This window comes from Apus apus, chromosome 3 (genome assembly GCF_020740795.1).
Source record: "Apus apus isolate bApuApu2 chromosome 3, bApuApu2.pri.cur, whole genome shotgun sequence".
Classification (NCBI taxonomy): Eukaryota; Metazoa; Chordata; class Aves; order Apodiformes; family Apodidae; genus Apus; species Apus apus.
In genome coordinates, this window is record NC_067284.1 from 1372269 (window position 1) to 1384783 (window position 12515).

The 12515-nt window shown below is 47.8% G+C and overlaps 1 protein-coding gene across 4 annotated transcripts in view; it reads left to right on the top strand.

The window, feature by feature from the left end:
* FYN (FYN proto-oncogene, Src family tyrosine kinase) overlaps window positions 1-12515 on the top strand; it is a 129040-nt gene that overhangs the window by 92837 nt on the left and 23688 nt on the right. For 2 of the 4 annotated variants that reach the window (XM_051613136.1, XM_051613135.1), the window contains 4 exons: window positions 2974-3072; window positions 4153-4256; window positions 8911-9060; window positions 12272-12436. In XM_051613136.1, coding sequence (XP_051469096.1) covers window positions 2974-3072; window positions 4153-4256; window positions 8911-9060; window positions 12272-12436 — 518 coding nt within the window. The remainder of the gene's footprint in view (window positions 1-2973; window positions 3073-4152; window positions 4257-8910; window positions 9061-12271; window positions 12437-12515) is intronic. The other 2 variants (XM_051613137.1, XM_051613138.1) reach the window with 1 other exon arrangement.

Below are 12515 nucleotides of genomic sequence, written 5' to 3' on the forward strand. Positions count from 1 at the left end.
TCTGCACATCTTGTAATTCTTGGCTAAGAACATGAAGTTGAAGGTTTTATTTTATGTTCAGTGTTGCTCTCATGAAGAGGTAAAAGTGGGTTACCAACCAAGGGTGTCACTTTCCAGAGGCTTTGGGATGCTGCTCTCATCTTTTCTTCTTACACAACATGACACTGAGGCAAATTCATCCCTGGTGCAACTCCTGTTAATTTTAATAGAACAACTCCAGGGTTGGAGTTGGCTCAATGTGCATTAAAGTAAAAAAAAATAATAATAAAATAAAACCCCACCAGGTATTTCTGTGGAATATTTCATGAAGCTGAAGAGCTTTGAAATAGATGAAAGCTCAGAAACTTCAGTTACAACTGGTAGAGGGAGCAGCAGTGTAAAAACCTCTCTACTTCTAAATTAGCACTTGGAAAAAAACCCTTTTATTGTTCATGTTGCCTGCTGCTTTCCTAACCTTGCACACTCTGTGCCATAGCTTGAACCAAGAAGAAATCCCACCCATTGTAAATTCCATAGACACGGCAGCTGATGAAAGCAGGGAGAGCTCCCTGGGACTTGAGGAACATTCGTACCTGGAGTTGGTGGGACAGAGAGATTCCCCCACGTGTGGGCAGTTGCAGTACATGCATTTTCATGCAGGTGATGACTGCCTGGAGGAAGGTTTCCTAAGGAAAAAAAAGCAAGTATCCACTGCTTTTCTTGTAGGATTATAGAGCCCAGTTCCCATCACAGTCAGCTCTGTCTGCTTGGGAGCACAGACCTCAGCACACTCCTGGAGCCAGGCTGGACGTCTCCAGAAAGCAGCTTTTCTGGGAGAATGCTTCCCCTCTTCACTTGTATCAGAAATCATATGAAAGAAGCCCATTTTTTTAAGAGTCGGCCAATGCTGCTTGCAACCACAGAGCATCTACATGCACACAAATAGTTTGTAAATTTTTTTGGGGGTGGATTTATTTATTATTTTTTTTAGCTCTCAACAAATGAAATTCGATTGAAAGCCCCGGGCAGCAGTACCTGAAAGGGTGTGGGGAGGGTATCCCTGGAATTTGAAATCAGAAATTATCTCAAAAAAAGAAGTGCCTGCAGGGCTGGTTCAGAGCAGAGCCTGACTTGGGGGCTCAGCAAGACTCAGCCCCCCCCTGCATCCCCATCCTGCCCTCCCTGGCAGCTCCATGGATTAGTCTCCTCCTGCCACAGCTGGGTGTCCAAAATTCAGAGCTGTGGAAACCCTCTGCCTTCCTCCTCCTTCCTGGCAGTGCTTTGAGAGGTTTCAGCTTATCTGTCAAAGCAGAGAGGCTTGTTCCTGATGTTGTGATCATCCAGGGGACTGATATTTTTTTTCCTCCCTGGCCATGATAAAATACCTCCATCTAGTGGACTGTCTGTACAGCAAGGGGAGGAAATGGACTGGTAAGATTTATCAGCCACAGTTTGGCATTACCTCTCAGAAATACTCAACAGCAACACGTGGGGGAAGGGTTAGTACTTCAGCTGGGCAAAGGAGGGACACAGACAGATACAGGGGCATTTGTCTGACGTGCTGACACACGTGTTCAGGGTGTGTTAAAACAGCATCAGTTGCCAGCCCCTAGAAAAGCTGCTCGTTCTTCACTTTTTTGAACTGTAAAGTCCAGAACGCCTCCTTTTTGACTAATCACAGCTGGTTTCTAGTTGCTTTCCACACTCGTTCAAACTGTCACAGAAAGTGGAGTTGAAAATTTCAAGTAAGAGCTCACCTTGCTACAACCCTTCCTGCCAGCAATAGCTTACACAGTGTGCTTTCTGTGACCACTTGCTTACAGAAGAGGCTACATTCTCTGCCACGTTGGAGAGCAGTGTTTTATTTAGTGAGCAGATCTCTGCTTTGCAGAGAGGGGAACTGAGAAAGATTTTCCAAGCAGCCCAGAAATAGAAAAGATAATGTTTCTTAGTAGTGGTAGGAGATAAACACTGGAGAATGTCCTGCTGAGAAAGAGACAGATACAAATTGCTAAATCACAAGTTGTTGTGTCCTGTAAAAAGCTGAGAAATAAACTTCTCTTAAAGCTGGGCCCTCTACAGCAACTGGCTGAAGGGCAGGCCCCTGTCCCACTGTGGGCACCAGTGTACAACCAGAAATCATAGAGTCATAGGTCCACAGACTGGTTTGGGTTGGAAGGGACCTTCAAGACCATCCAGTGCCAACCCCCTGCATGGGCAGGGACACCTCCCACCAGCCCAGGTTGCTCCAAGCCCCATCCAACCTGCTCTTCAACACTGCCAGGGATGGGGCAGCCACAGCTTCCCTGGGCAACCTGGGCCAGGCTCTCCCCACCCTCACAGTGGTGATGATGCTCAGCCTGTGCAGCACTGCAGCAAGATGGTCCTGCATGGACCTCATCGTACCTACATGTTGTAGAAGAGTGGGGGTTTTTTTAAGTCTTTGAAAATGCAGCCAAGTCCTTTGCTGCTTCAGAGATACCTCCTCTAGGTGGCCAGAAGAGGGAATCTCAGACAATGAAGTGTGATCCTTGAGGGCCATCTAAGGCTCCAGCTGACAGATGACTTCTTGGTGCTTTTGGGTTTTGGATTCGTTATCCCTGTGGAAGCTTAAAATGCGCTGTGGATGTGACAGTGCTCAGTGTGGCAGCTTTTCTGCAAGCTCTCTCAAGGGTCTGTGTTAGAAAACCTGCTGTGGAGGCAGTTTTCAGTATTCTAGTCCAAATCCAGCCCCCCCCAACCCTGACTTCGCTGTTCATACCATTATGCTACATTTGGAAGGCAACATCACTGATCACCACGGAAATAATAGTAGGTGTGAAGAAATGTGGGTATTATTGGTGTTTAGAAGCAAACAGCTCCCTCAGAAGCGCGTCGGATGAGTTACTGAGGCTCCTCAGCCCCTGCAGCTGTGGGTGCTGCCAGCAAAGCCATAACCCCTGTCTTTAAGGTGTGTCTCACTCTCATTTCTCTTCCTCACCTCTGTTTCTGCAGGGAAGGAGACTGGTGGGAGGCCCGGTCCTTGACAACAGGAGAAACTGGTTACATTCCCAGCAATTATGTGGCTCCAGTCGATTCCATCCAAGCAGAGGAGTATGTTTTCTTTTTCTTGCAAGGACCCATTAGTGCTGCATTTGGAGGAGGTTTGAGCAGTTGGCTTTGATTGATTGCAGCCATTTTTCAAATGACTCACGTTATTTTTATTTCAGTTCTTAACTGCACTGATGAAAAATTAGGTAATTGGTAACAAAGGGAGCACAAGCTGGGTGCTTTTTCGGTGTCAAAAACAAAGGAAGAAAACCTAAAGGTCTGCTTCCTTTATCCAAGTGCCATCTAATTCCAAGCTTCAATTGGAAGGTGCCCTTGCTTTGCCTGAGTCAACTCGTTAAAATATTTGGGGTCAATTAGTGGGCAAACTGTCTCTTCAAGGGGGCAGCAAACACCCACCAGTAGGTAGGAGGCAGCACCATGGGGAGGTGTCAGTGGGAAGATGGAATGCTGTGTGCATCCCCATGGCTTCCAGTCTGCAGGAGACCCCGGAGGAGTGGATGTAGCTGAGCAGATGCTGCTGTAGCCTGTACTTCAGCTCGTACTTGCTTTATGGTGAAGCAAAAAGCAAACCTAAGCAGACAGAAACACGAAACGAAACACAAAAACTGCTGCAGAAAGGAAAAGATGCCAGAAGTCTGAGAGCCTTGTAGAGCCACAGTGAAGTGGTCACATCTGGCCCATCTACTGGGGTTTTGTAGCTGTGCTGCAACAGAGAGACTGAACACTACCACACCACTGTGTAGGTCAAACATGGAGGTTATAGCAACACCTGTAAAAATCCTGCTTTCCAGCAGCACCACACTTTTCTGCCCTTTCCCTTGTCTGTCCCTGCCCCTGCCACGTCTTGCTCTGGTTGTCAAAGTCCAGCCACTTCCAGAGGGCACTGAACAAACATTCCCAGCACCTGCTGGTACAGCTTCATGCAAGGTGCTGCTGCACCACGTGTACAGCATCTGCTACACATCCCTCCAGGTTCCCTTCCCACCACAGGGCCACAGTGTGACAAAAATGGTTGCGTACCCCTGAGTCACGGTAGTTGCTGCACGGTCCCGTGTCCCAGCGCTGCGACAGGCCGGTGGGGCTGTGCAGCATCCATCTCACTGCTCCTGGTCTTTCCCTCAGGTGGTACTTTGGCAAACTGGGCCGAAAAGATGCAGAGAGGCAGCTGTTGTCATTTGGAAACCCCAGAGGTACCTTCCTGATCCGGGAAAGTGAAACTACCAAAGGTAAGTCTGGCCAGAGCTACCCTGGCTATGAAGGGGAAGATACGTGAGAACGATGGTGCTAGGTTTGTGCAGTGCCCTTTGCAGTGGTGTGAAGGTAGAGATAAGTGTCATCTTGTGGATGTGTGTGCTAGGGAGTTAGATGTCTGGACATAGCAGGTCCTGGTGTTCAAGGCAGAGAACAACCCAAGTGCAGCCCTTGCCATGCTCAACCCCTGGTGCCTGCCATGCCAGGCAGGGTGGTCTGCTCTGCTGCCACCCTCAGAGCATCCCCCCATCTCCTCCGTGCCTGTGCTGAGGATACTGCTGCTACCAAGGGGCTGGGTGGAGAGTGGCCCCTCAGAACTGCAGCTGCGGAGCTACAGGAGACAGATCTGGTGTCCACATCCAGCTCCAGTCACAGCCAGCTGGCTTCCTGTGAGCAGATGCTGGGAAGCTGGTTTAGTGAGAATTACTGCTTGCTTCTGGACAAGCAGAATGTTTTCACCTTCTTGCCTCGTAGATGTAAGAGAATGTTATTTTGGGGGGTGGAACTACTGGTTTTATTTGGGGATTTTTGGCCTTTGAAACGGGGCTGTTCAGCCTGGAGAAGAGAAGGCTCCAGGGAGACCTTAGAGCACCTTCCAGTGCCTGAAGGGGCTCCAGGAAAGCTGGGGAGGGGCTTGGGACAAGGGCAGGGAGGGAGAGGACAAGGGGGAATGGATGAAAACTGGAGGAGGGAGATTGAGGTGAGACATGAGGAGGGAATTCTGGAGTGTGAGGGTGGGGAGACCCTGGCCCAGGTTGCCCAGGGAAGCTGTGGCTGCCCCATCCCTGGCAGTGTTGAAGGGCAGGTTGGATGGGGCTTGGAGCAACCTGGTCTGGTGGGAGGTGTCCCTGCCCATGCAGGGGGTTGGGACTGGATGGTCTTGAAGGTCCCTTCCAACCCAAACCAGGCTGTGATTCTATGAAAATCTGGATGCCTGGAGAAAGAAAAAAGAAAAAAGTAACATTTTTAAATGCACAAATTAACAGTGAAAAGACTTGAAAATATTTCTAATTAATATATTCATAAAGTATTCAACTGTATCCATTCTGTTGAAGTCAAGTGGAAGGATTTATTCTCCTCCTTCCCTCTAAAATATTGGAGGAGTTCCAGTTTTCTTGGTGGGTGCTGTCTTTGCTTTTACATTTTGTTCATGAGGCCTGTCAACATCTTCAAAGCTTCATGTGTATGAAGAGATTTCTCTAATTCATACAACTATTGAGGAGATAACCTGCAACTAAGTGAAAACAAACCTGGCCATTTCTAAATTAACCAGCAATCCAAAACAATAGCTGTGGGAAGTATAAATCACTAAAATTAATTCCATGTAAGTTCTGAAGTCTCATGATGGTTCATATAATTAAAGCACTGACTTGTCAGAGCAGACACTGGGAGCTGGAGATAGCAAAGAGGTTGGAGTCACGGTTGGAAAGGAGCTTAAGGAAGAATCACAGAATCACACAGTTGTCAGGGTTGGAAGGGACCTCTGGAGATCACCCAGTCCAACCCCTGCCAGAGCAGGATCCCCTAGAGCAGATCCCACAGGAACACGTCCAGGTGGGGCTGGAATGTCTCCAGGGATGGAGACTCCACAGCCTCCCTGGGCAGCCTGTCCCAGGGCTCTGGGACCCTCAGAGTCAAGAAGGGTTTTCCCATCTCCAGGTTCAAGCTCCTGTGCTCCAGTTTGTGCCCATTGCCCCTTGTCCTGTCCCTGGACACCCCTGAGCAGAGTCTGGCCCATCCTCCTGACACCCCCTGCAGATATTGACCAGCACTGATCAGATCCCCCCTCAGCCTCCTTTTCTCCAGCTGAGCAGCCCCAGCTCTCCCAGCCTTTCCTCCCAGGCAGATGCTCCAGCCCCTTCAGCACCTCAGTGCCCTGGGCTGGCCTCTCTCCAGTAGTTCTTGTCCTTCCTCTCCTTCAGGAGAAGCACAGCCCACTCCTCTCTGCCTGCCCTATCTTCAGATGCTCTGTCAGCCAAGATTCCATGTTTTACATTTTTTACTCACCGCCCTTAACTCTGGGGACTGTTTCTGGTGCAAAACCTGGCTGGACATGCTGCTGTTTCATCCAGCTGTTTTCCCATCTTGTCACCCCAGAGCTTCACCCTCCCTGACGTAGCAGGGAGGCATTGTCCCCAGGAGCAAGGCAGGCTCCAACTTGCTCTTTTTCTGCAAATAGCCTCCACCTGCTCCTTTGCACCAGCAGTTGGTGTGATGGACTTCATTCCTCCCTGGGCTGAGTTTGAAAACTCAGTCCTGCAGGCCAGCCTGGAGCTTCCAAGCAAAGACAGCACTTTATCAGAGCACATGGCCACTGTTGTGGCCAGTTTTTATACAGCAATGGGGAATATGTTGTGCAGGGCTCTTTACTTAGCCAAGACAGGGCTTTTTGGTGGAGCTTCTCGTGAGACACAAAAGCATCAGGGAAATGGAGTCATCCGTCATGGAAGGTCTTAGAGCAGCCAGCTTAATTTCTCTGTGGTGGAACTCAAGGCTTTCTACATCTTCAGGCTAAGTTTGGATCAAAGCCATTGGAAAAAAACAAACATGCATGGTTTTTGTCAGAAATGCCTATTTCCCCTCTCATCCTTGTGGCATTTCAGTGTGTTAGAAGAAAACAGGGGGAGCTTGTTGTTCATGGGAGAGACAAAAGTCAGCTGGGACAGCTCGAGTGGTGCCTGTCCCTGAAGTCCTCTAGAAATGCCCTTCTCCAGCTAGTCCTCTTGGGCTTGAGGCAGGAATTATTTTGTGACCTAGAATTGTCCCTTCTGCTTTAAATAATACCAATAATAAAATGAATCAGAATTGTGTTAAAAGTATCATCATGGATGAGTCCAGCAGAAACTCAACCTCTCTTGATCATTGTTGCCTTCTCTTCTTACTTCCAAAATAAATCACATGGAGCTGGCTTTTCATATTTTCAGTGCCCAACTACCCAGGTACTTTGTCAGCTCTTGTCTGTGTGATCCTTCACCAGGTTTCAATCTCTACCCTCCGAGCCTGTCTGGTTTTAGGTTTGTTGTTGCTGTTGTTGTTTTAAATTCATTAGTATGATAGATTGTTATGTCATATTCCTATCCAAAATTTTAATTATGTATATCTCTTATATTGGAGTTTATCATCAGATGGTAATGAATGGTATAAATAACCAGCAGTCTAAATAAGTTAATAATGAAATCCATCTCAGTTCTTGTTTTTGTCCAGATTTGAACTAAAGCTCCAGCCCTGCAACTTGATCTGAGGTCAGTGGGGGTCCACAGAGGGCCACCCACGCAGCTCTGGTTGCAGACCTGGAGCCACAGATTGTTTACATCTTCCTAAAGAATCTAAAATAGTGACCTGATAGGCAGGGAGTGAGACTGAAGCAGACCCAGCTGCTGCCAGGGGGTCAGAACTCCCAAACGGGGAGGTGGGCAATGTCAGAAGTGGTGCAGAGAGGGGCCACCCAGAGAGGTGGCACCAAGCATGCACAAGATGTGCTTGAAATCCCCAGAAAGCCTTGAGCTGGACCTTGCAGGAGAAGCTCCTCAGAAAAATATCCTGAAGAGACAGGACTTTTTTGGCACTTAGAAAGAAAAACCCTGTCCCTCCTCTCAGGGTGTCTCCCCTTCGCAGAAATCAGAGTCATCTGGTTCTTTTCCTCCTGTTCAGAGGACAAACAACAGGGAGTTTAAGAAGTCCTTGGAGTCAGGGTGGAGACATTTTGTCCACTGCAGCTCCCTTGGCACCGAGCCACTCCCAGTGGGACCTGTGGCAGGTTTATGTGGTCAGGGAAACATCTCCCTGGAGAGACATCCAGGAAAGGCATTTCACACCAGGAATCTCAGCCCCCTAAGCTGGGGGGGTTGTGTGTGTGTGCGTGTCTTTAAACCATTTTGCTTAGCTGGAGGTGGTACTGGAGGATGTGGGCCTGCCTGCCCTGAGCTGGGATAAGCAGCAGGCAGTGCTGTTTGCTGTCAGAACCACAGGACCCACCTTTCACCTTGTCCAGAATTGTCTGCTGGTGTTTTGCCTTTCCTGCCCTCAGCTGACATGGTTACCAGTGAAAGCAGCCCAGGCTCCAGAAGAAGGACCTTCCTGAGATCTCTGCAGCTGCCAGTTGCCTCCATCATAGAATCATTCATGTTGGAAGGGACCTTAAAGATCACCCAGTTCCAACCCCCCTGCCATGAGCAGGGAACCACTAGACCAGGCTGCACAAAACCTCATCCAACCTGGCCTTAAAAACCTCCAGGGATGGGGCATCAACAACCTCCCTGGGCAGCCCATCCCAGTTCCTCACCACCCTTAGAGTGAAGAATTCCTTCCTCGTGTCTCACCTCAATCTCCCCTCTCTCAGTTTAAAACCATCACCCCTTGTCAATTTAACAACCTGAGGCAGTAAATGTTAAAGTGTGGGTTTTGTCCTGATGTCTTTCTAGAGAAGCATGAAAGGGACACGGTGTGATCAGGATAGGATTTCTCTGATCCTTAGCTCCTTGTGTGAGATCCACTCAGGTTTTCCCAAGGTGCAGTCAGCATTTTTTTGGAAGCAATTTCTCTTTCCCTTTCTATCCACTGGCCAGCAAAACACCACCTTTCTGTCTAAAAGCTGCTTACCATTTTTTGTTTCTCCTTTGCTTGGAACAGGTGCCTATTCCCTGTCTATTCGAGACTGGGACGATATGAAAGGAGATCATGTCAAACATTACAAGATTCGTAAACTCGACAATGGAGGATATTATATCACAACTCGGGCACAATTTGAAACTCTTCAGCAGCTGGTTCAGCACTACTCAGGTAATTTTTCAGATAATACACAGCCCTCTGATGTATTTTAAAACACAAGTGTTTGCTGCTGAGCTGATATATGTGTGGGAGGCCCGGAAGAGTCGTTTGAGCTGTGTCTCTTGCTTCTTGTAAAGCATCTGCTGTTACCCCTTCCCACTGCAGTTATCAGTGGCTTTGAGGGCCATTCACAGTGCACAGCAGCAGAGCTTTTAAAAGCTGCTGCTCTGCTGAGGGAGAGGTTTTACCTGCTCTTCCTCTTCTAAGCAAACAGGATTCCTGACTTTGACTGGCTCAGCTCAGAGCATGAATTCCCTGCACGTGTAACCTGTGCCATTTGGCAGCCTGCTGTAATTGCTAATATTGCTCATAAAGCCAGCAGGGAATTGCACTCTGGGATGCAGTCACCTAAAGCAATGACCAGAAGGTTCACATAGATCACCTGACTCCCAGTTTTCTCACTGGATGTGTGTTCAGTGTGCTAAAGATTAACATTTAAGTTGTAACTGGTCTAATTTTTTTTAAATGGGTGTTGCTTTGTGCACTGCTTGTGCCCACCCACCAACCTTTTTATTTCATTTCTGGTTTTTAAATTCCAGGGATTAAAATCTGTCATGCACTAGTCACCCCAAAAGTGCATCCTGCTGTCCCTGGTGATTAGTGTCCAACAACTTTAAATGCCCCAAAATGCTGCATAAGACAACCAGTTCTCACACAGAAGACATGCTTCTCACCATGGTCATTTTTTTAAGCAGAAATTTGTGTTTTGAATCATTTTCCTTTTCATTTTTTCCTTACTTTAGTCTCTCATATTAACAGATGACCTCAAGTGCTCGCTGCTCCAAAATTTGCGTTTTTTTTACTTGGGAAATCAACTTCTCTGTGGGGTGTTTTTTTCTGTATTCTTTGTATTCCGTCTGCTGTATTCTTATGCTATTCATACTAGACATCTGGCTGTCTTCTCTGCCCAGTTTCTGATGGATGTTTCCTGCCTGGGAGAAGTTCTAGTTGTTTCTGGTGACTCTACATTAAACTTAGCTAAGTAATGTAGAAAAACTCACATACAAGGAAGATAATTTTCAGCCCCGCTCTACCAGCTGGAATATGTCAACTTTTAATTTTCTGTGGTCAGATGACTTGGGTGGTGGATTTTCCATGCACAGATGCAGATACAAATAGATCTGGAAACAGCCCTTTCTGTGCCACACAGGGAGGGTAGCTCAGGAGGGTACAGACCCACAGTCCAGAGTTCCACCTGCAGTCTCCCAGACCCAGATGAACCCAGGAGTCCTCATTCCATGCCAGCCCCAGCTGGCTTAGAACATAAAGGCTGCTTTTTGCCCCCTCTCTGCACTCTGGATTGTGGGAGGTAGATCAGCACAGCACCTCGTGAGTGCCTGGATTTACTCCTAGGGAGAGCTGGAAGCTGCCCCAATGACTCCATAAAGACCAGCATCAGTGCTACTGCTGAGGGCAGTGCCTTCACAGCAGGACAGGGGTTCTCTGCAGCCCACCCTTCAGCCTTCTCCCCAAAGCTGTCCAGACTAGAGGAGCCCTCCTCTCCAGGCACCTGGAAACCAGGCAGCCAGGTGGACAGCAGGCAGTTTGGTCTCCTGTAGCAGTCCTGGGTCAGGAGCTGGCAGTTGAAGTTGTCCCCTAGTGCAGACACAACACAGGTGTCCCTGCAATGGGCTCTCCTGCCTCTGCTGGGTACCCTTGTTACCCAGACTTTCCTCTTACCCCAGCTCCTTCTTACCTGAATAATAAAAGTTCATGGTATCATAGAATCACTGAGGTTAGAAAAGACCTCTAAGATCATCAAGTCCAACTGTCAACCCAACCATGCCAATGAAACCATGTCTCAAAATGCCAAGTTTGCAGGTTTTTTAAACACCTCCAGGGGTGGTGACTCTACCATTTCCCTGGGAAGCCTGTTCCAATGCCTGACCACTCTTTCGGTGAAGAATTTTTTCCTAATATCCAATCTAAACCTCCCCTGGCTTGAGGTCATTTCCTCAGAGCTTTCATTTTTCCACTAAAGAAAACAAGGAGGTCTTAAAAACTTGCTGTTTCTTTCTGGAGCTGCCCAAACTCATGAGGAAGCTTTCCAGATATGGTCCATGTTTCAAGTAGTCCCTATCCTAATGTTCCTATTGGAATTATCCTGGAATAAGACATGCCAACTGGTCAGCTAATCTTCCCTGTTTTGTGCTCTTTGCTGTCTTGCTTCAGTAGACACAATGAGGTCTGTGTCAGGGTGTCTGTAGGGACTTCCCCACCACCCCCCAACACCTGTGCTGAGGAGGCAGAGCTTGGTGTTGCCAAGAGCTTCACTGCTTGCCCACCTTGTGATGCTGAAACAAACCCCTCACCGGCCCAGAAAGAAATCCTGCACAGGAGAATAAAAATTATGTTTGAGGCTGAAATGCAGCTGCAGTTCCCCACCTTGTTCTGCTCTGCTGTAGCCTGCTTTGTGCAGCACAGTATGCTACACAGCAATCTGTGCGTTTATATACACATTTTTATAAATAAACTTATTTTTACTCCTGCTAAAATATCCTGTGACTTCTGTCACAGTTCAGTCTTCTGTGGAGCTCTGCAAGGGACAAGTGTAAAGGATCTGCCCCAAGTGATGCAGGACTGGCTGCATAGGCTGATAAAAGGTTTGCTCTGGAAAGAATGGCAGAAAAAGTCTTTTACAAGTCACCCCCAAAACCACCTTTTTGCTGAGTATAATACAGAAAATACCTTTTCCCAGGATGCCTGTAAAAAAAAAACCAGAAGTCCACCAAATTTTCCTTGCTGTGATTTTCGGAACAAGTGAATCTTCTCTGTGCTTCTGTTGCTCAGTACAGAAGCAATCCAGTTGGTGACCTACAGCTGGTTTTTCAGAAGTCACGCAGCACTCTGGTGCACCAGCTGCTTGTGAAGTGACCCTCACACAGCCCTGTGGGAGAAGGGAAACCCTGAGTCCCTCAGAGGAACCCCTGGTGGTCCCTTCCGTGTCAGGCTGTGGAAGCAGAGACTAAAATGTTTCCTGTTCTGTCTCCAATGAATATGCCTCAATGTTCATTTTCTAATCCTCCAGGATGCTCTGTGGTTTTTGCAACTAACAGCTGTTGTGAGTAGCGTTGGTTTTTTTTATGCTTACTGTTTTTGTTTCATGTCACCCTTTTTTTTCTTTCCTCTCCTTTGCTGTTGGCTTCACTTCTGGCTCCATCAGAGAGAGCTGCAGGTCTTTGCTGCCGCTTAGTAGTGCCCTGTCATAAAGGAATGCCAAGGCTTACTGATCTGTCTGTCAAAACCAAAGATGTCTGGGAAATTCCACGAGAATCCCTACAGTTGATCAAGAGACTGGGCAATGGGCAGTTTGGGGAAGTATGGATGGGTATGGAGCACAATGATTATTCTAAAATCGCTCTCTGTGTGGGGATTACAAGATGGAAGGTGGAAATGTAGGGCACTGT